The following is a 22,278-nucleotide window of genomic DNA, read 5'->3' as shown; positions in this document are numbered from 1 at the left end:
TAGGAACCAGACGTGCCACGGTGGCCCCGGCCAGCCCTGTGTGTGCCCTGGGCACCCTCCAGCCCCAGAACAAGCCCAGGGGCTCCACCCCACAGCGCTCACCGTGGAGCTGGACGTACTCCCCGATGCGATCTGCAGCCTCAGGAGAGAGCCCCTTCTCTCCCACCATCTCGCTCCTCACTTCCTCCCACGGCACCTGTGAGGGCACAGAAGGGCATCTGTTACTGCAGGACATTCTCCTCACCCACTGCCTCCACCAGCCCACATGAGCACAACTCTGCTCCCTGTCATCCTGCACATCTCGCTAATCATCTCTCTCTCTCACAGGAATTTTTAACAAACCACTAGAATCACCAAGTTTAATTCCAAGGGATCCTCAAATCCTTTACCCACGCCAACAACTTTGCTGCTGTGACCCTCTTTATGTCGAGAGGGGCCAATGAACTGCCCAGCTCAAGACCAGAAGCGTCTCCCCACGAGCCCAACGCTGACCTTGTCCAGCTTGTCCACGGTGGAACAGGCCGTTATGAACTTGCTCTCTGGGACGCCACAGACGGCAAACACACCGTTCAAAATCCGCCTGTCGTTGACCTGGGGGAGGGAGAGGCACACATAGCTCAGGGACATCCCCCCCAGTGTCATTCCTTTGGTCCCAGTGTATGGCAATCTGCAGCTGTTGGCATTTCCTCGTGCCTTTCCCATGGGACACGGGAAGGGAAGGTGCAGAGGTATGAAAACCATCCCGTGACTCTGTGATTCTCTTGGCTGCTGGAATCTTGCAGGGGGCTGGGGTTAGTCCTGGAGAGAACTCTGCCAGCTGCAGACTCAGGAAACCTCCTGCCATTCCCAGCCCAAGCTCAGCCTTTAGCATGAGGAGACAGAGATGGGATCAACTCCTGGATCAGGCCTGAGAGTGGGAACAGGCGCTGCTGTGTAAAACCCCAGGAACAACGACCACTGTGCCTCCCACCCTGGCATAGGGAACCCGCCTGGCCTCACCTTGATGACAAAGTCCCCGAGCTGCAGGTCACTCAGGATCTCGTGCACGATCTTCAGGCACTCGGCATCGGGAATCATCGGGTCGAACTGCCCGGCGATGTCAAAGTCCTGGGGGCAGAAGCAGCGACAGAGGCTCCTGGCACAGCTGAGGGGCTCTGGCCGGGCACACCACGCTGCTCTGCAGCAGCTGGAGGTGCTCCAGCCCCGAAAACCCTCCTGCCACCCCAACACTCACGCACTGGTAGAACTCGCGGTAGCGGCCCCGGGTGGTGGCCGGGTTGTCCCTCCTGTACACCTTGGCCACGTGGTAGCGCTTCATGTTGTTGACCTTGTTCATGGCCAGGTAGCGAGCGAAGGGCACCTGGGCCCAGGGAGTTAAGGATGGGAACAGGGAGACGCAAAGCTGAACCTCACAGCCCCCCCCATATCCCTTTGCCAGCTGCTCCACCACAATGGTGGTGGTGGGATTTTTGGGGTGTCCTGTGCAGGGCCAGGAGTTGGACTTTGATGTTCCCTGTGGGTCTCTTCCAACTCAGGATATTCTATGATTTTTTTAGGGAAATCATCAGCTAGGGCTGCGGATGGGTAGAATGAAGCAGCTGAGCTCCTCCAACACTGGGACAGCTCCATTCCCTCCTCCTGACCCACTCAGGACAACACTGACCCTCTGTTGTCATTCCACCCTCTCACAGTGTGATCAGAGGGAATTCAATGCACAGCCATACATTGAACAGGAGATATTTGGGGTGAGATGTGCAGGTGGAGAAGGCCTGGGATGGGCTCCTGCAGCAAACACCTCTCCAGACAGGTGGGATAGGCAGGGCAGAGGTCAGGACTGTAACTGGAAGGAGATAAAACCAGTACAGAGGAGCAAACTGGTGCAGGTCTGCAGCCCACGGGAGGGGCTTTGCTGTGGGTCCTGGCCTGGCTGTGGGGCAGTGTGAGGTGGGGTCATGACAGTGACAGCCAGGCTGGGTGGACAAGGGGGTCCAACACCCCAGTGGGTCCTGCAGACAGGGCAGAGCAAAGGGGACTCTCTGACAAGGTGGGGTGTCACCATCCCCTCGGGGTGCCACCGTCCCCTGGTGGGCTCAGGATACAGTGAGGTCGTACCGCAGGGCCAGCAGCTCCCCTCCCTGGTCCTGCAGCTCATAGATGAGCTTCGTGTCCTCCCCGTACTTCCCCATCAGCGTCTCCTAGGGAGGGACGAGGGGGCTGGTGACCAGGTGGCTCTGGGGCACAGGGTCCCCCCCGGATGGGCATTATACACATCCTTCCCTGTCCCCTTACAAGTCCCAGGAGGGACTGTCAGCCCTGCCCTCCCCGCACGAGGGGATTCCCCAGACCTGCCCTGAATCCCCGGGGGAAGACGGAGCTCCCCAGTCCCGCAGGAGGGAGAGGGAGGGATGTCCCACAGCCCCCGTGGGTGTCCTGCCCCGCACCCAGGGGGTCCCCCCGCGCCTCACCCGCAGCTCCAGCACGGGGGTGTCGATGGCGGCCGCCCCGTGCCGCTTGAAGCAGGACACCACGGAGCGCAGCAGCCGCTCCCGCAGCGCCGCCTGCGCCGGGGGGTGGTCGCGGGTGCCCTGCCCGGGACACGGAGAGAACAAGCCGTGAGCGGCGGGGCCGTGCGGGGACGCTCGGTACCCACCGGTACCCACCGGCGCCGCCCGCAATCCCCGCCTTTACCTTGGGTGTCTTCAGCACCGGCACCACCCTCCCTCCGCCGCCGCCGCCGCCGCAGCCCCGGGACAGAGCCGGCGGCCAGGAGCGGGGGATGCTCTCCCGGTGCCCAGCGAGGCGGGGCCGCGGCGGTGCCCGGCGGGCAAAAGCGGCGACGGCGACGGGACCGATCCGCAGCATGGCCGGGACCGGCACCGGGAGCGGGGCACGTGACACCGGCGGCACCGGGAGCGCGCGGGCACGTGACACCGGCGGCACGTGACGCGGGGCGGGAGGCCGCGCTTTACGGCGCAGCGCGACAGCCGCCGGTGCCGCCCCCCCCCCTCAGGCCGCCATGGCGTCGGGCAGCGGGGTGGGTACCCCCGGGGGTCGGGGCTGCCGCCGCCCCCGCCGCTCCGCCCGCGCTCGCCGGGGCTCGGGGAGGGTCGTGGGGGCTGCGCCGAGGGAGGGCGGGAGGGTGGCGGGGAAGGGCCGCGCCGCGCTGGGGGCCCGCGGCCAGGCCGCGGCGTGAGGGGCCCCGTCGGGGATGAGCGGTGCGGTGGGACCGAGCACATCCCTGCGCTCTGCCCCTCTATGTGTGGGGGCGGTGGGAGGTTTGGGGCGCTGTGACAGGCCCTGATGTGTTGGGGGCTGGGAGGGCCCCGCCGCGATCGCGCCCGTCGGGGAGGCAGGCGGAGGAGTCACCGTCCCGGGAGGGGCTTAAGGAAAGGCCGGACGTGGCACTCGGTGCTCTGGGCCGGGCGACGAGGTGGTGTTGGGTCACACGGTGCACTCGGTGGTCTCAGAGGGGCTTTCCCAGCTCAGTGATTATCTGTGATCCTCTCCCTGTATCAGCCTGAGGGGATTGAACCGCCCTAACCCCCCTGGGGTCCCACCCCACCCCAGGGACCTCCTGGGATGGGCAGTGACTCGTGCAGGCGTCTTCCTCCTCCCCTTCCCGGTGCCCCCACTCCCTGTGGATTCTCGGCCGCCCTGGCTGTTTCCCGGCTGGATTTCACACTGTCCTGCTGGAGAAGCAGCTCCACAACTCCCTGACAGGAGGGTGGAGCCAGTCGGGCTCTGCTCTCGGGGAACAAGGGCCAGGATGAGTCGAAACGGCTCAAGCTGTGCCGGGGGAGGTCAGGTTGGACATCAGGAGGGATTTCTTCCTGGAAAGGGTGTTCAGGCGTTGGCAGGGGCTGCCCAGGGAGGTAGTGGAGTCCCCATCCCTGGAGGTGTCCAAGGAAGGATGGGACGTGGCACTCAGTGCTCTGGGCTGGGGGACAAGGTGGGGATGGGGCACAGGGGGGATCCATGGGCTGAGAGGGCTTTTCCAACCTCAGTGATTCTGTGACTGCTGAGATGGGGTGGGTGAGGGGGGTGCTGTGGGTGCAGTCTGGCTGGACAGCCAAGATGGTTTGAACACCTCCAGTGACACCCCAGAGCTGCCAGCAGTGTAGGGGCTGTGTTTTTCTGCTTTTTTTGGCCCATCTTTCCTTTCTTGAAGCCACTTGCTGAGAAGTGAGAAGGGAGGCCCTGGCACAGGTTGCCCAGAGAAGCTGTGGCTGCCCCATCCGTGGAAGTGTCCAAGGCCAGGTTGGATGGGGCTTGGAGCAACCTGGGCTAGTGGAAAGTGTCCCTGCCCATGGCAGGGGGTTGGAACTGGGTGATCAAGGTCCCTTCCAACCCAAACCATTCTGAGATTCAGTCTGTGATTCCATGAGGTGAGCAGTGATGGAGGGGAGCAGCAGGATGTCTCCCCAGGAGGAAGATGGGGCCTCTGGTTTATTTTCAGCTGCCAGCTGAGAATTCCTGTTGGATTGAGTCAGGCTTGAGACTCCTCTGTCATTTAATAGGCTTTGGTGCTGATCATTGATGCCTATCTCAAAAGGGAACAGGAAGCTGTGGGGCACTTCTGGTTATTAATTGTTGTTACTAATTTGGCAAATACTCTCTGAGATAATGATTTTGGGGCTTGCAGCCCCCCTGCCTCCACCAGAGCAATTCAGAAACATCCCTTCAGGTGTTGTCCAACCAAGATCTTGTCGAGCAGTTGGGTTTAATTTCTTTCTCCGTGCCTGGACGAGGCAGATTGTTAAAAGAGCTGCAAAAGACTCTTTTCCTTTTATTACAACAGGAGAGAGAGAAGCAGCAAATAAACCTCCCCCCTCTGCAGGGGGATTTGTGATAATGCCTGGCATGCAGGAGAGTCTGGAAAATACCCCCAAACGTTAATTTACACTCTGTGATATTTTCTTTTCTTTTGCTCAGGGTGGTTAATAAAACCTGTTACGACATCCTTAAAGTGCTTAAGAAAGCTCTGGGAATAAATGAGAATTTTTCTACGCCTCCCCAAGGCATTTTCATCCCTATCAGTAGTTGTTCGTTCCATTTGAAGGATTGCCAGAGGAGAGAACCTTAAATGGCTGTGCTGCTGCTGTAGCTCCAAATGGGATTTGTGTCCTTTGGATTGTGATTGGATTCTTGATTTGGCTGAACGGAGAAGGCGGGGGGAGCGTGGGGGGTCCTTCTCTCCCGGAGGTGTTTTTAAATACATCTGTCCTTTTTTTAATGGGAAAGCGAGAGGCTCTCCCTGCCGTGCTGAGGGAAATGCAGCTCTGTCCAAATGGGAGTTATCTGCTCAGGGAAGTAGGGAAGTGGCTGAGTTAAACCATGACTGATCCCAGGTGCAGGGACCTGAGGGGCAGGTGGGGCAGACACTGGGAAGAACCTGAGCTGGTTTGGTCAGGGTGGGTGTGGGTGGAATGGAGATTCTTGTGCAGTCACTTCTGCCCTCGGAGTTGGGAACTGGGTGAAAATCCACCCCAAAAAATAGGCTTTATGTTCGTCAGTGCCTTCGCTTCAATTCAGCCTCTCTTCACACATGTGCTGTGTCCAGCTCTGGGACCTCAGAACAGAAATGAACCTGTTGGGGTGAGTCCAGAGGAGGCCATGGAGATGCTCCAAGGGCTGGAGCCCCTCTGCTCTGGAGCCAGGCTGGGAGAGCTGGGGGGGTTAACCTGGAGAGGAGAAGGCTCTGGGGAGACCTGAGAGCCCCTTCCAGGGCCTAAAGGGGCTCCAGGAGAGCTGGAGAGGGACTGGGGACAAGGGATGGAGCCACAGGACAAAGGGGAAATGGCTCCCCACTGCCAGAGAGCAGGGTTAGATGGGATATTGGGAAGGAATTCTTCCCTGGGAGGGTGGTCAGGTCCTGGCACAGGTTGCCCAGAGAAGCTGTGGCTGCCCCTGGATCCCTGGAAGTGTCCAAGGCCAGGTTGGACAGGACTTGGAGCAACCTGGACCAGTGGAAGGTGTCCCTGCCCATGGCAGGCATTTGGAATGAGATGATGTTTAAGGTCCTTTCCAATCCAAACCATTCCATGATTCCATGAACTTACCCGGTCACTGCCAGAGAGAGCTCTGTGGAGCTGCTGAAGCCCCAGTGCCTCGGAGGTGTTTCTGTGGGAAGCTGCAGGAGCTTTCTGTGCATTTTGTGCCTCCCTGGTACCTCCAAGCCCTGCCTTGACAGACAGGGTTTGTACTTGGAAATCCCACACTGATGCCTCTGATTTCGCAGCAAAGACGGCATTTTGATGCCTGTAACAGCCTTCCCTGCTCCTGCATTTTAGTCCAGCTCTCTCTAGCTCAGACTGTGTTTCACAGCTTCCTCACCTGTTATTTGCAACTTGGGTTCAATTGACTTTTGGAAGGAGCAGGTGTAATCCGTGCTGTGTCTGTCGGGGGGCACTTCCCAGGTCTAAGATCCAGCACTTTCAATCCCGTTTGGGTCTAGTTTTCAAGGCCAAAGCCTGGATGATCGTCTCAGGAGCTATTGAGATAAACTCATTTCTTCTCTCAGTGCTCTGAAATCCTTCTGTAAGTACCCAGAGCCACGCTGAGAGCGATTCTCTTAAGCCACATCCATAATTCCTAGATAGGAAAACAAAGGACATGGGGATATAACGTAATGCCCCTAATTTACTGCTGTGGCCTCGCAGGCTGAGTGATTCCACCTCTTTCCCCCCTCAGAGGTGATCAGACTGTGTGATGAACGTTGATGCACTTTGTTTCCCTCCCAGACCAAGAACCTGGACTTCCGCAGGAAGTGGGACAAGGATGAATATGAGAAGCTGGCGGAGAAGCGGCTCACGGAGGAGAGAGAAAAGAAAGATGGTGAGCAGTGTGCTGGCCCCAGGCAGGCTGTGCTGTGCTGGCAGCGAGTCTCCCAAATCCCTGGAGTTTGGGAGGGAGAGAGCAGCTAGAAGTCAAATCCCAGAAGGAAAAAAACTGGCTTGCTCCAATCCTTTTCCCTGTTTTTGCCACTGAGTGTATTTTTTGGACAAAAGGAACGTGTGAGAACCTCTGGCTGTCTGTTCCTTGGGGAGGGAAGGGAACGGTCAGCCCCTGAAACAAGGAGCTCTCAGAATATGACCCGAGTCAGAGCTGGAGATGTACCTCAGAGATGTACCTGGTTCTAGTAGGAAGAAATTATATCCTTTACTCATTTGAAAACAAAGGTGCATTTTCTGGGTGGATCAGGTGGTCCAGGTTCCCAGCAGGCCCTTCTTCACCAAGGATTTTCATATGAAATCCACCATGTCAGGCTTGACCTTTTGTTTATGTTTTAGGCAAACCAGCACAGCCCGTCAAAAGGGAACTTCTGCGGCACCGAGACTACAAAGTGGACCTGGAATCCAAGCTGGGGAAAACCATCGTCATCACCAAAACTACCCCTCAGTCGGAGATGGGGGGGTAGGTCACGGTCTCAGAATTGTGCTGGGGGGTTGTGACACAGCAGGGACCCCTCACGGGGCACCAGGAGCTGGTTTCCTCCAGTGTTTGGAGCCTGGGGCAGTGGGACTGCACTGGCTGACACCTAAATTGTGTCTCCTGGGGTAACATAGGGGAGAGACCCCGCAGGCTGAGCCCCTTTGAACATTATTCCTTGATATCAGTGTTGCCCAACTGTAGGAACAACAAGGAGGCAAATCTTTGCCGCCTGCTGGGGTTTCTTTAGCCAGGCCTGCTTGCACTGAGACGAGGGCTGCTGCTGATTTGAGATTCTGGTTTGGATATCTGTGCACAGGGAATGGGAGAAACATCCAGATACCTGTCCTTAAGAAGGGTGTTTGGCCACAGTTTGTGTGGATCATGTTCCACCAAAGGCTGAAGGGGTTCTGAGCTCACCCTAAAGGACTGTGTTGAGTTCGTGTCACCTCAGGAGTGAGCCTGTTACTGTCTCCCTGGCCAGCGGTGCCAGGGAGATGTGCAGCCCTGAACAGCATCCAGGGATGGAGGGGCAGCCCCTGGCTGGGCTCTTGCAGCACCTCTTAAGATGGGCAAAAAGCACATCAGGGAGTTGCTCTGTGAGGTGATGGGATGGCAGGACTCACCTTGCAGCCAGGTGAGAGGCTGTGGGATGTAAAGGAGCTGGGGAGGACAGGTCTCAGAGTCCATCCCACCCGGCTGGGTGTGACTGGAAGGGGACGATGCTGTGGCTGGCATTGCAGAGCAGCTCAGAATTTGTTTTCTATCGTGTCGGAGGGGTGTTGGTGTAAGGGCAGATACCTCTGGGGCATCTGTGTCCATCTTCAATGTGCCCTTGCTCATTGCTCTTCACTGGGATCCTCTTGTTCTGGAATAAGGTCCCATATCCCAGTTGACATGCAGATTGTCTCAAATAGCTGTTTTGTGGGATGGGGTTTGTCTCATGCTTTGGGGTTAATCTTTTCTCTCTCTCCTGCCAGGTACTACTGTAATGTGTGTGACTGTGTGGTGAAAGATTCCATTAACTTCTTGGATCACATCAATGGCAAAAAACGTAAGGATCATTTATTTCTCTGCCTCTGGTTGGTTGAGCTGGAGGGCTGTTCCCTTCCTGCATCACCTGTGTCTGAGGGCTGAGCACATCCCTGGATGAGTGTGCTTTGGAGATCAGGATGTAGGGACTGTTTGCTCCTGAGAGCTGTGGAGGTGCTGCCTTTAACTCCTGGCACCTTCCAGCGTGCTGGACCATTCCCATGGAATAAGCCCAGCAGAAATAGTGATGGTGTACTCTGGTTAGGTTTATCTTTCTGGGCTCAGCAAATCCCAGTGTCTCCTGAAAATCTGCAGAGAGGCTTTTCACAGCACTGAAACTGTAATGTAATTTGTAGAGAAGTCTGTCACTGGCCCGTTTTTGGGTTGGAAGCTTCTCTTTATAGAAGTCAAGTGTGAAGCTCAAAACTGGCTGGTCCCTGAACTCCAGATCAGAGCTTGTGAGGACGGAGGCAGAGGATGAGCAGAGGCAGGAGTGGGGCAGTTTGACTCTGGAGCTGTGTCCAGCAGTGTGGTGCTGGTGTCCTGTACCTCCCTCTGGTTCTTGTCTCTGCTGCTGTGCTGATGGTGTTAAGCCAAGCTAAAGACAAGAGGGAAGAATTCCCAGTTTGTCAGTCTGTTCCCTTAGTGTGTTTAGCCTGAACAAGAGGACTGTACCCTCAAACTGACTGTGATCACTGCTTTTCCTTGGCATGTTCAGAGAGTGGGGAAACGTGGAGAAATTAAAGGAGCCCCAGGATACACTGACATGCTTACCATGTTGTTCCTTCCCTTGGAGGTGTTTCTGGCTCCTCGTGGAAGTCAGTACATGACCCCTTTGAGAAAAAGCAGGGAGGTGTGTGCTCCAGGCCTGCACACGGGGCAATTTGAGAACTGAGGGCTCAGAAAAGGAAACCCAATGTGTTAAAACCCTGTGCTTTTATGTGGATTGGAGGAGGGTGTTGACATGAGAGAGCCTGAAATCCCAAATCCTGGCATGGTTGTGTGGATGGGCATGAGATGCAGGGTTGAGCTGGGGCTGCAGAGTGGCTGATGCACCGTACCTCGGTATGAGTACGCTGAGAGCTTTTGATCCAAGGCCATAAATCTGGCTCAAACCTGCTTGTTCTTGGCAGCCCTCTTACTGTTCCTGGTGTGTGGTTTGAGCTTCCAAGTGCTGCTGCATCCCTGGGACAGACCCACACATGGCTGCTGGAGTCAACAGGCTGTTTGGATCTACCCAGCAATGCAGGTTGGAGACATTGTTGGGAATGGCCCCTCCAACCTAGGCTTGCCCATGAGTGAGAAACTGGGAATCTGCCCTAAAGAGACACTAAATTTGCAGCCTGGCTTCATAATTCCTGTCCTTGCTTTAGTGAGGAATGTCCTGTGTAATCAGGATCTCTGAGTGCCACTCATGCCTTGTTTAGCATCACCCACTGCCAAGAGATGCCAGTCTGTCAGTTCTATTATGGCTCCTTTTTCAACACTCCAACTCTTTTTTTATTCCAGTGGTCCAAGATTATATTTCCTGAAGCATCAGAGCACCAACATGACAGGGAGCATCCAAATAGGGAACCTTAAAAGAAAAGTTGGTGTTTGTCTTGTTACAAGTAATGTTTGACTTGTTGTGGTCACTGCTGGTTTGGGTTTTGGTGTCCCCCTAAAGGCCATGCCCTCTGACCTAAGAAATCCTTGTGCACGGGTGTAGTCCAGGCCTGGAAGCTGCTTTGAGGGGACAGATGACAGGCAGGAAAACGCTGCTGTGCTGTTTCAGTTGGGATCAGTGATGGGGACTGTGCAGAGCGCTGAGGGCTGCAGGTGTTGCTGACCGTGGCTGATTCCCCTCCTGTTCTCTAGACCAGAGAAATCTGGGCATGTCCATGCGGGTGGAGCGTTCCACGCTGGACCAGGTGAAGAAACGCTTTGAGGTGAACAAGAAGAAGATGGAGGAGAAGCAGAAGGACTATGACTTCGAGGAGAGGATGAAGGAACTCCGTGAGGAGGTGAGTCTGGGGCGATGCCTGAGGAAACAAAGCTCCCCAGAAACACGTTTTGGGAGGAAATCAACCCTGCTTCCTAATCTTTTTCTTGTTATCACTCTTGTCTACTACTATGAGTGGGTTTTGGTTTATTATTTGCTCTTTTAAAGGTTTTTGCTGCTGTCCCTGGAAAAATCCTTTTCCCCTCTTTCTGTGGGAGGATAACTTTTAGTGGTTTGGGTTTCCACTGAGCGCGGCACGAGTCCATTTTTTGTGTCCCATTAGTTGTGTTGGAACTTGTGTGCTCTGAAAGCAGACCCGTGTCTCTGTCCCTTAACTTGCACGGTTCTTAGGGTTGTTGGGATCCTCCTCCATGTGGCACTTGCTTCTCTGTGGCCTCCTTGAGTCTCCAAGGGGTTTGTGAGCAGTGTGCTGTGGTGTGAGATGTGTGAGGAGGAGGTGAAAGACAGCAGATTCCTCTAAAACCAGGGCTTAGGTGTCAGTAAACATGAGTATCAAGTTGATTTGAAAGCCTAACAAAGTTCTGACAGCTGAGGAGCTGCTATGGGTGCTTCTCCTCCATCAGCAGCCATGTAACAACCCAAGATTACAAATCACCGCCCATTTGAGTCTCCCTGCCCAAGCCTGAGCTTTGCTTCAGCACAGGGGAGCTCTTTGGGGTGCTCACGGAGCAGCCCCATGCTCTGCTCTCAGGTCCACCTGTTTAGGGGGGTAGGAGGGAGGTGCCCCAGCAGGACAGGGAGTGCTGTGGGTTGAGAAGCTGCTGCCAAGTCCACGGATGGCAGCAAGGAAACGGGCAGCAGCTCCTGGTGCAGCCTTCTCCAGGGCACGGCACCGCAGGCGGTGCTGGGGATGGCAGGAGCAGTTGGTAAGATGGGAGCTGAAGCCATGCTTGGTGTCACCTGGTACAAGCCTGGCTTTGTTCCAGGGCTCGTGATCCTCACGGAGCAAAACACTTTGATTAGAGCTGCGCAAACTCTTTGATGCCAAACCCCCCCCTCCAAAGCTGCTCAGAGCTTCAGTTTCTGTTCCAGTGAGCAGCTGTCACTCTGCCAGGCCAGGAGCCAACAGGCATCACAGTCACTGGCACGGGCGTCAGATGAGGAAACAGCCTCCTGCTTTCAAACCAGCCTTCATTCCAGGCATAACTTGTGATGTTTGCTCAGAAGAGAGAGTTTCACAATGCTTTTTTTTTTTTTTTTTTAGCTCCATCTTGTGTGTATGGCTCTGCTCTTGGGGTGGGAGGTGGGGTGGTCTGAATTCTCTGGGAAATGTCCTCCTCTTAGATCACAGGCCAGGATTTCTGCTGCCTGTTTATTTCCTCAGGCCCAACTCGGGTGCTGTGGGTAGGACATGGCTTTAACTGTGCAGTACCCGGTGCCTCAAGAGCTCCCTTGGCTCAGGAGGTGCAAACTGTGTTGCTGTTGTGTCTCTCGCTGCAGGAGGAGAAGGCCAAAGCCTACAAGAAGGAGAAGCAGAGAGAGAAGAAGAGGCGGGCGGAGGAGGATTTGACCTTTGAGGAGGATGATGAAATGGCAGCTGTGATGGGTTTCTCTGGTTTCGGCTCAACCAAAAAGAATCACTGAGCAGCTCTGGACTCTCCTCTTTCTCTAAACAGTTTGTTTTTACCCAGGGAACTCTGGATAACTCTTCAAAGACTTGATGGAGGACTTGTATGTAAATCTCTCAGTAGAAGTTGGCTGGAGGAGTCGAAAAGTGATTCCATGCTCTACCTGTGCTGCAGAACAAACTCCGCCTCTCATTAGCTTCCCATCTCCTTCTGTGTCCTAGATCTGGCCGCTCAGCTGCTCTGTGGCCGTGTGCGTGCCGGGAACTGCTCTGCTGGGTGCATTTTTGTGTCAATAAAGTGCAGCCATTCTGCACAGGTGGCCTGGTTCAGGATTAATCTCCTTGTCAACCAGGCCCTAGTTGTCACCCGGGCTGTGTTGGAGGCGCAGGGAGGGGTCCAGGTTTTTTTAGCATGGTAACGGAAGGAAATGTGCCACAGCGAGCGGTATGAGTGGTACAACCTGCATCTTCATGGCTTGTGCTGAGCAGGGCTGGTGGCTGCATGGAGTCTCGGTTGCCGAAACTTTCCTGTGTGTTTTACCTGCAAGGGAGACTTCCCTGCTTTTTCTTTGTGTTTTATCCCATAATTTTCGTTATCTTTTAAGGCAGGGGAGAAATATCTCCCCCGTGACTGGTCTAGAATAGAGCCAATGAAAGAAAGGTGTGTTCGATTTGCCAGAAATAAATGGATTGTTTTAATGGGTCCTTTGGTGGGAGTTTGATGCCTTATTTATTTTGAGAGCTTCTGCTGCCCACTGAGAGGAGCTGCTGATGTCTCCTGTCAGCACAAAGCTGGGCTGGCCTTCTGGGGACCTCGATGGAGACAAAGGCGTGACATGTTCCCCCCTCTCCTGGCTCAGCTCTCAGCTGCCCTAGATGGGCAGTTGCCATCATTCTTGGCTTCTTTAAGTAATTCTGGAGAAGGGTGTAAGAACTTGGGAGGGGGAAGGGACTTCAGGGCTGGGGACTCGCATTTCCATCATGCAATCCAAGACAGGCTGGGCTACTTTCCAGATTTTACCAGTCTTAGTATATTAAGGGCCATTTTTTTCCTGTCTACTGGCTGTCAGTGTCTTTTCACCTCTGCCCTCCCCTAAATCCACTTCATTTCAGCTTTTATTTACCTCAGTCAAACCTTGTGTGACTCATTTCCGTCTGCAGTTAGGATTTATATTTTGCATGGCTGGGTTTTCGTGGCTCTGCCTCACTCTCCTCTCTCTTTTTATGTATATTGATGAAATCCTTGCGCTTGCCCTTCTCCGTGCTCGTATGAAATTTCCAGCCTGGGGAAGGCTGCAGTGTTTAGCCTGCTCTTTCTAATACATCTAGAACAAATCCTGTAATGTTGTGCTGCTGTTTTAATTCCTTAATCTTAGCCTGCTGACAGCTTCATTGCCTCAGGTCTTTCCGCTTCAATTCAGATTATAATCCCCGTTGAAGATGCTATTGAAATGATATATAGCCAGTCAGATACAGCTGTCCTTGGAGGTTTGACCCTTTTAACTTGGCAATCCTTTGACTTCGGCTCTCTGAGCACACGGGCTGGGAGGGCAACTTTCATTCCAGCCACGTTCCCAGCGCTGAGCAGGCTGCAGCACGTGGCTCCGGCTGAATGGGAGAGCGGAGCCGCTCGCTCCTTTGTGCCCTCCGGGGTGCGAAAGGGATGCTGCCGTGGTTTCATACACATTAAAAGTTTAGGATGTTTCAGAGAAGATTTAGCAGCAGCCATTTTATCCCAGCCACCAGCTCTGCAGACACCCACCCAGCCCCTCTCCGCGGCTGGAACTCGATTGGCGCTGCTTGGGAAGGGCTGCCCCGCACCCTCCCTCTGTCCCAGCTTGTGACCTTGGAGCCAGTGGCTGCTGCCTTGGTTTTCCCCATGGAGCATCCCGCTGCTCTGGTCCATCCTGGCACACCTAAGGGGCGAGGTGTGAAACGGGCAGCCCCCAAAAAAACCTTCCTGGGGAGGTGGTCGGGCTTGCACAACCTCGTGTCACCGAGCCCTTCCTGTCCCTGCCTGCTGCTCCCGGTCCCCGTGAGACGGGGAGGGAATCCCTCCGCAGTGCAGCGCTTTCATTAACGAGATTCCTCTTGGGTGTAAAGCCTGTCGTCCCCAAACCCATCCCGAGGCCACCTGCACCCTGGGGGCCGAAGGCCCGGCCCCGGCTCCCTGTGCTGGGGCTGCTCACGCCGGGGGAGTGCAGCTCTTTGTCTCGGCGGCTTGCTGGGAGCAGTGGTGTGTGCGGCAGCAGATACAAGCTCTTGCTGGATTCCCAGCAGCGGGAGCTGCCTCTAGCCAAGGATGAAAAGCTGGTTTCATGGGAGGAAATAATATTTAGAGAAGAGACAGATAACACTCCCTGCACCAGCCACGTTAACCCTTTCCTCCCACTGCTGTTTGCGGGGGTGGTAACCCTTCAGCTCGTGGCTCCCAACACTAGAGCTGTTGGTTCTCTGTGACTCTTCGTTACCATTCAGCATCTCCATGATGAATTTATGATGCTGGATGTGCCCATTGAGGTCAGGACTTGGGGTTTTAATTGGAGAGAGGGAGGCCCCAGCTCTGCATCTCCCCTTCCTGCTTCCCCTCCCACCGCAGCAAACAGGGCCAGGGTGCTCTGCACCTGCGGGGTCCTCTGTTTGCTCTTGTAAAAAAGGGATGCATCTATTCCACAGGTTAAAATGAGGATCTGGTGGAGTAGGGAGGGGCATTCTGCATGGTTCCCACATCCAGGCTGGGGTGTCCTGCCTGGTCTTGCTGCGAAAGTGTTTTGAGGTGCCTGGAGCCAGTTTGGTGCTTGTTCCCAGCACCTGGGTAGAGGTAGAAGGCTCTGCCTTGGGCATGGGGCAGTTCCTCATGACCTGTGGCTCAGAGGAGCTGGGGGAAGGATGAGGGTGTCCCAGCCAGGCTGGGGACCATGCTCAGCCTGAGCTGGCCTCCTGTGGTTCCATCCTGTTAAATATTGATGGCAGTGTTTGGAGATGCGCCCACAGCAGACCCTAGAGAAAACAAATCTGTCTTGCCCTCTCCACTTCCTCTCTCCCAGACTTCTTCCCTGCTCTCACCCTGGAGAGGAGGGCTGAGGCCTCATGGAGTGGCTGAGCACCAACATCCTGCTGTTCTTCCCCTTTCCTTCCTTCCTGGGCACCCCCCTAACACTGCCCTCTCCTGCCGGCCCATGTCACCTTCACTCCTTACATGTCTTCCTTGGGACTGAAGGAGCAGCAGCAGCAGCGTTCCCACTATCCCAGTAAAATGTCAGGGATCAGGGACCTGGAGTGATTCTGGAGAAGGAGTCCCAGCCCAGACCCGTGCGTTGCTCTGCCTGGGCCAGCTGAATCATTCCCTGCTTCCATGACTTTATTAGCAAAAGACGTGGCTTTTCAGCACTTTACATCAGTTTTACATCCCGAAAGGTTAAAGAGCTTGGCAGGAGCTCCAGTCCTCCCACTGCTCAGGCCACAAACTACTGCTGCCCCAGTTAGGCAGCCGTTCCTGCCATCGTTAAAGCTAAACAACATCCATAGGCAATATCCCTGGAAACCCTCCTGCCTTGCTTTGACCTCGTACAGCAGTGCCAGGAGCGTGCGCCACCAAATCCCTGTTCTGCTGAGGCTTCTGGGTCTTTCACGCTCCATCAGTTGACCTGCTGCTGTGGCACCACCCCACACAACCCCAGAGCCAGAATTCCTGCCCTTCCCAGTCTATGGACACCCTGAGAGCTGCCTGGATCAGTCAAGCCTTGGCCCAACCTGTAAACTGTCGTGTTTACCTCATGCAGGGGGACAAGGTAACCCCGGAGGAGAGCATCACCTGTGGAGGGGCAAAGGTTCAGCCCCTGGCTGGTGCTGGAGTTGCTGCAGAAGGGAGCAGGAATCACAGAATCCTGGAATAGTTTGGGTTGGAAGGGGCCTCAAAGCTCATCTCATTCCAACCCCCTGCCAGGGACACCTTCTACTATCCCAAGTTACTCCAAGCCCTGTCCAACCTGGCCTTGAACACTTCCAGGGATGGGGCAGCCACAGCCTCTCTGGGGCACTGAGGAAGGGATGGGAGTCAGGCTGGAGATTTGTAGAGAGGAAATCCCTGGGCTGGGAGGTTTTTGCTTCCCACCTGCAGCTTGGAGGGAAACTTGAACACACCTTTTCAAACAGAGGACACCCACAGTGACCTGGAGACCTCAGCAAGCTGGGCCACTCTCCACACAATTTTTGGGGCTGAGCTGGCTCAGGCCACAGGTGGGATCAAAATGGAACAAACGGGGCTCTTCAGCATTCCAAACTGGAAGGAAGGAGACAGCCCTGGTGCCTCCCCCATCCCAGTCAGATCTGCTGCCGCAGCCAGGTTGGAGGCTTGCTGAAAGGATGGATGATTTCTGGGCTCAATGTGGGGCTCCCGAGCACAGGGGAGGCTTTGCTTTGTCGCAAGCGAAGTACAAAACCATCATCAGCCAGAGAACAAACAGCTCCGGGCTGGAGAGGGAGCAGGGAGAGGGAGGTGGGGAGGAGCAGGGGGAGCGCGGGGACAGGGCGTCCGCAGGAGGTTTTTCGGGGACTTGTGATCTCAGAGCAAATTTCTGCTGTTGGCTGCGCACCAGTGGCACCATTTCACCAACTCATGCGTGCCTCCCCACCGCCAGCTCCGCGGCGCTGAGCACCCCGGGGGGGTCAGGGCCGCTCTGCGGAGGGCTGCGGGAATATGGTCCCTGCTCGGAGAGCGTGTGATCTGCCAGGCAGCCAGGGAGCCCCGGGGACACTGCCATGCCTTTGTTCCTCCTTCTCTTTCTTTTCCACCTTCAGATTTTTTTTTTCCCTCTGCTTCCAGCTGCGTATGCAGCACTCCCCCCCCCCCCTTTCCACCCACAGTTCCTGTCTTGGTTTTCCTTCCCCTCTACAAATATGTGTTCCTTAGGCTCCTTCTCCTCCCTGCCTGGCTCCCCCCATCAGCATTGCCTTCTCAAACTTCTCTTTTTTCCCTTCTCCCTGTTTTCCCACAGGCCCTCCTCATCCCTTCCCCTTCCTGCTTCTCTCCCCTTCCCTCCAGCCTCTCGGGCTCCCGTTCACTCACTCATCTCCCCTTCCCTGACAGTTTGGGGGAAATCTGTCTGTGTCAACACACAAATTCCATTATTTATTGGCTGAGCTGAGCGGGGTCCTACACTCGTCTGTAATTGTCTCCAGATCAAAGCGGCTGCTGATGGCAGCTTTGCCTTCTCGCGGCAGAACACCACCCCCAGCTTCCAGCTCCCCATCCTCCCGGGGGAGTCGGGTGCGTGTGCGTCGACACCCTCGATGAGTGATCTCCCAGACAGAGAGGAAAGAAGTAGGGCTGGTGGGGGAGAAAAGGGAGACCTGGAGGATCTGCAAAGCTCCCCGGAGAAGATGGGGATGTTGGGGAGTGTCCCAGGGGGACACACAGTCCCTGATAGGGGCCAGGAGAGAGTGGGAAGGTAGAGGTGGTCCGTATCCTGGGAATGGGGACAGAGAACTGAAGTGAAAGGAGGGGCAGGGAAGCAGGAAACACTGCCATATCTGTCCAGGACTGGAAGAATTAGAATTTTTACTCCAGAGATCCAGGATGTCTCCGTAGAATCAGATGGCTAAAACCTAGAAATAGGGACAAAGGAAACCTTTTCCTTTTTCCTGCCTTTCCCTTCTGAAACCACCAACTTATCCCAGGGATGTGGGACTCCAACATGGACTGCAGGCACTGGGATGTTGTCCGGGTGTTGATGCAAGATGTGTGTGTGGAGAGGACAAGGAAACATCCAGTCCAACTTCTGCCCCTTGGCCCCCTCAGTGAGGTCCCAGCTGCAACTTTTCCAGCTGCTCTTTAGCATGTTGCCCGAGGAGAGGGAGGAGAGGGGAGGTTTCAGGATCATGAGCTCTGCCAAGGAAAGCTGTAAGGGTTGTGTTAGGGCTGTATTAGGGTTGTAGTCCTTTACTCTGGGAGCTGGCAAAGTACTCCCTTGTGGCTAAAGGACCTCATTCTCAGGAAAGAGCAGGTCAAATTTCTTGTGGAATCACTCACACAGAGGGGAGAGCTGCAGTGATTTCTCTGCTGAAGGAGCTGAGGTCAATTAGAACCCCTCTCCATGGGGCCAGTCTTCCCATTTTATCAAGATACACTGGGGAACTTGGGAATCTTTTGTTCCACACAGATCTGCAGACACCAAAAGACATGGCCACCATCAACAATCCTGGCAGTTTAGTTCTCTCTCACTGCCCAATACCTGGAGATGTCAGGCTGAAGCCATGGCTCTACATTCCTAAGACTGTTCTGTTGTCCCCAGCCTTCCTCCTTGTGACACCTGCCTGGCTTTACCATCACACCTTTTTTGGGTTTGCGCAGAATTCAGGCAGTTTCACGCACAATTCTCCCTGAAAGGTATTTTTCCAAGCCTTGAATCAGTTTTTTAATCTTCTTTCAAAACTTTGGGCACAGGTACTGTGAGTAATACTCCAAGATCAGTCACACTGGTGCCTGACAGAGGAGAGGTGACACCTCCTCTCTCCCAGAGCCTCTGCTCTTCCCTCATGCAATCATTTCACTCTTGCTTACCTTTAATTTCCTGCCCACTGTTCTCCCCTTCCTTCTCCATCCTTCTCAGCAGAGAAGAGACATTCCCTTAGGACATTTCAGGGAGACCTTCTAAGAGGATGCCCAGGGCAACATGAGTCCCAGCTCTCAGGATAATGGGGACATATTTTTCTTTTGCTTTGGGTCCCAGGTCTCTTATTTCAAGATCAACAAGACAGCAGCCGTTAGAGCAGCTCCCTTTGCAGCTTGGGCTTGCAAGAAATTCCCCTCCTCTGGAGCAGGAGGGGACACACTGGCTTCCTGAGCTGCCCCTGAAGTCTGGGTCTTACAGGGAGCCAGAACTGCCTCCCCCAGAGGCTGAGCAGGAATGGGCCCCATGTCCCCTTGTCCTGAAAATGCTTAGAAATAGGTGATGGCTACAGAGGGTGCACTTGGAGCTGAGCCTGTGTCTCAGCTGCCATCTGTCCCAGGCAGAGGGATTGGGGGGAGTTGTTCCAAAAGAATCCAGTGTCCTCTACCAGCAGTGACCCTTGAGTTGGTCACCTCAGCTACATCTTCTCACCTACAAACCACACAGGTCTTCATGAACACATCCTGTCTAGTGCAAAAGGTCTCCCTGCACTGCTGCTGGGGAAGAGGAGGGTGCTGAGCAGCTCCATTACCCCGCAGGCCAGAGCACATGGACAAGGGATTTCCAGTGGGAATGGAGCCCCCAGCGTCCTTCATTGCTCCATTCAGCTCTGTGCGTGGGGTTTGTGAAGAGAAATGGCTCCTGACAAACATGGACCTGCACTCTCAGAGCCTGGGCTCTTGGGCAGTGATCTCCCTTGCCTTGGTGACCTCTTCACCTCTACTCAGCGTGGGTTGATACAGATTGGGACTTTCTGAATTACACCAGAGCTTTGTTACACGGGGACCTCTGGAGGTCCCTGGCACATCTCTGCTCAGAGCTAGAGATCAGGAGGATCTCCAAGATGTCAATCCCTGCCCCATTCTGGTCCCTGTGACAGTGTTTTATCACCCTCACAGAGAAGATTTTTTCCATAATAAGAATTTCCTTTCTCCAGCTCATGCCCCTAGCTTCTCATCCCGTGCGCCTCTGAAAGGAGATGGGCATGTTTCACATCTTGCATCCCAGCACCCAAGGGCAGGCAGAGTGCCCACCAGCCCTGACAAACTCCCCAAGACAGCCACCATCCCCTCCAGGGCATGGGCTTTCCTCCCGAGGGGGGAACCAAGGTTTGGAGGGGAAGGAGCACTGAGTAGGGCATCCTGCTGCACGGAGCGCTGTGGCTTCAGAGATCAAACCCCCCACCAGCACCCGACCCTGCAGAAGCAACCCCGGAGTGACTTCCCAGCCGCGGGGCCGGGGCTGCTCTCATTCCCACCGGGAGACCCCCCCCCCCTCCCACCACGGTTGCCCTCCTGGGCACCACAAACTATAACTGCTCCCGCTTGGAGCGAGAAGGGCGCAGTGAAGCCACATGCACGGCTGGGCAGACGGGAGCCCCGGGGAGCTGGGGGAAGGGCTGTGTGGTCTGGCAGGGACAGTGTTTCTTGCAGCCCCTTGCGCTGCCCCGGAACGCAGCGGGCGGGAGAACGGAGTGACAGTGGTGGCTGGGCAAGGTTTGGTTCCCCCAGGGAGCTGGGTGATGGTCCCCCCCCAACCCTGCTCTCTGCGTGGCTTTTCCAAGGCAGCTCAACCTGCGGCGTATCCTGCTGCATCGCACCCTGATCTCTCCGGGTGGCCTTGCCAAGACACGTCAGTGCTGACCTGCGGCAACTGGCCACCCATCCGCCCGTGCCAAGGCTTCTCAGAGAGACATCCCCCCTCTAGCTTCCAGCATCTTCCAAAACCGAGCTCCTAGCTGCGTCCGGATTCCTTACCCCAAGAGAGCAGGGCTGGCAGCTGAACACACCCCTGCACCACAAGAGGGGCCTTAAAATCTGCAGGACATGAAGTGGGGTGTTAGGTGGGGGTACTACACTGTACCCATTCCATTCACTCCATCCCGCTGCTCACCCTTCTCTGCCCTCCCAAACAGGGCTCTTTTTTGGATCCCCTGTCCCTCTGCAGCACTCCCAGCCTGTGCCATTTCCTTCAGGAAAGGGATCCACAGAACAAGTCTGTACCTCCTCCCAAGCCCCCACACGTTTTTGACCTTGGTCCACTAGAACTGTGGGGGCTGGGAAGGGGGCAGGAAGAGACCCTAAAGGTTGGGGAGATAAGGAAAAGGAGCAGGATGGGACAATCCTGTGACCTCCCTTAGGGGGGGAAAGCAAGGAGGGGATACGATACCCATTCCCCCCGCCCCTGGCAAGGAAGCTGCGATGAAGCGCTGAGGGGGGGGGTGGGGGGTGGGGGCGAGGAGGGTCCACCACCGAACAGAGCTGGAGAAGGGTAGGAAGGATCGGGCAGAGAGCTGGGAGGGTTCGGATCCCGCCAGTGCACCTGTGGGGGCGTGCAGTGATGGTGAATATTTTAATCTAAATCAAACAATAGGACCAAGAGCCGCTTCAAGGATTTTGCAAAATGCACTTGGTAGGAGGTGGGGAAGGACTGTCAGGAGTGAAATAACACCCCTGAAAATCTCAGTGTACAGTTCCACCCTCACCTCCCAATCTCCCTCTGGCCTGAGCAGCCCTCGGGGGGCTCCCCGAGGAGCACTACCCCCTGCACCCCACCTCGGCGATCCCAGCCCCGGGAGGGCTGGGCAGTGATGGAGGGCGGGGTTGGGGGGATCGCGCGTTGTGGGGGATGAGAGAGAAGCAGATCGGGGCAGGGGGTGTCAGCTACGGCGCCAGGGGTGGCCCCGGCGTGGGAGGTGGTGCGGGGGACAGGCTGGCAGTGACTGGAGCTTTCGATGCAGCCTAGGCTTCACTTACCGGGAGCCGTCCGATTCCACCCGTGAGCGGCCCGAGCCCACGCGTGCCCCAGCCGCGCCGCTTCTTCCACCTGCCCGCCCCTGCCCGCGCCTCTCCCCGACCGGCGGCCCCACGAGCGTGGCTCGTCCCGAGTGGGTCCCTCTGCGTTCCCAGGCACCAAATCCCCTTTCCCCAGCCCGACAAACCCCTCCAGCCCTGCCACCTCCTTCCTCCTCCGGTCTCCCGGTCGTCCCTGGATCCTGCCTCCCACGCGGGTCCCCGCGGGGAGTGGGGTGGGGGGAGCGGTTGGGGCCGGCGATTGCTTTCCCACCGGGGACCGGGAGGCAGAGACAAAGGCGGTGAAATATCAGTGCCCGGCTAAAGCCGCTGCGAACCCCGCCGAGCCCTTAACTAGATCGTTAGGGGATTATCCGCACCCTGAGCAGACGCGGGGCGGGGGCAGCGGCCGCCCCGTCCCGTTACCGAGCGACCCCGGGGACGGCGCCGGTGGGAGGCGACGCGCGGAGCTGCCCGGGCGAGGCGGCGGCTGGAGACGGGTCTGCGGGGAGAACGGATCGGCCAGCGGAGGGACCGTGAGCGGTACTGGGGCGGGGAGGGGAGAGGGGGGCGCAGGGGGCACCGTCTGTCGCACTCCGGGGACCGGCGGGGGACCCGCGGCTCGCTCCACTCCCGCCTCCCACTCACCTTCTGCGGGGGGGCGGAAAGTTTGTGCCCGAGGTGGGGGGACCGCTGGGGGTCGGGGGGGGCAAGTCCTGGGGTCTCCGGCGGGATCGTGCCCCGGAGAGCCCGAGGGGGCTGACATTGTCGTGGCCGGTGGGGGAG

The 22,278-nt window shown here is 56.2% G+C and overlaps 2 protein-coding genes across 2 annotated transcripts in view; one reads left to right on the top strand and one right to left on the bottom strand.

Moving 5' to 3' along the window:
• LOC114059784 (histidine--tRNA ligase, cytoplasmic-like) overlaps nucleotides 1-2,862 on the bottom strand; it is a 5,758-nt gene extending 2,896 nt beyond the window's left edge. Inside the window, exons 1-7 of the mRNA XM_027888620.1 lie at nucleotides 2,689-2,862; nucleotides 2,466-2,585; nucleotides 2,100-2,195; nucleotides 1,235-1,360; nucleotides 1,000-1,107; nucleotides 493-591; nucleotides 12-196 (exon numbers count right to left, since the gene is read on the bottom strand). Of these exons, the coding sequence (XP_027744421.1) occupies nucleotides 12-196; nucleotides 493-591; nucleotides 1,000-1,107; nucleotides 1,235-1,360; nucleotides 2,100-2,195; nucleotides 2,466-2,585; nucleotides 2,689-2,862 (908 nt within the window). The remainder of the gene's footprint in view (nucleotides 1-11; nucleotides 197-492; nucleotides 592-999; nucleotides 1,108-1,234; nucleotides 1,361-2,099; nucleotides 2,196-2,465; nucleotides 2,586-2,688) is intronic.
• A 59-nt stretch (nucleotides 2,863-2,921) lies between these two features.
• On the top strand, nucleotides 2,922-13,372 carry ZMAT2 (zinc finger matrin-type 2). Its single transcript, XM_027888604.1, has 6 exons — nucleotides 2,922-3,034; nucleotides 6,741-6,834; nucleotides 7,290-7,413; nucleotides 8,409-8,482; nucleotides 10,318-10,463; nucleotides 11,903-13,372. Exons 1-6 carry the CDS (start codon nucleotides 3,017-3,019, stop codon nucleotides 12,044-12,046), a joined length of 600 nt encoding a protein of 199 aa, XP_027744405.1. The 5' UTR covers nucleotides 2,922-3,016; the 3' UTR covers nucleotides 12,047-13,372.
• Nucleotides 13,373-22,278: the final 8,906 nt, after the last annotated feature.

The sequence above is a fragment of the Empidonax traillii genome, unplaced genomic scaffold (assembly GCF_003031625.1).
Source record: "Empidonax traillii isolate 1590-97213 ecotype Southwest subspecies unplaced genomic scaffold, ASM303162v1 scaffold242:size1152717, whole genome shotgun sequence".
NCBI lineage: Eukaryota > Metazoa > Chordata > Aves > Passeriformes > Tyrannidae > Empidonax > Empidonax traillii.
Note: the sequence above shows the minus strand (reverse complement) of the source record. Positions and strands in the feature narration are given on the sequence as shown.

Coding starts and splice junctions, on each gene's coding strand:
- ZMAT2 (XM_027888604.1), top strand. Junction 7,414..8,408: donor CCTCAGTCGGAGATGGGGGG/GTAGGTCACGGT, acceptor CTCTCCTGCCAG/GTACTACTGTAATGTGTGTG. Junction 8,483..10,317: donor TCACATCAATGGCAAAAAAC/GTAAGGATCATT, acceptor CCTGTTCTCTAG/ACCAGAGAAATCTGGGCATG.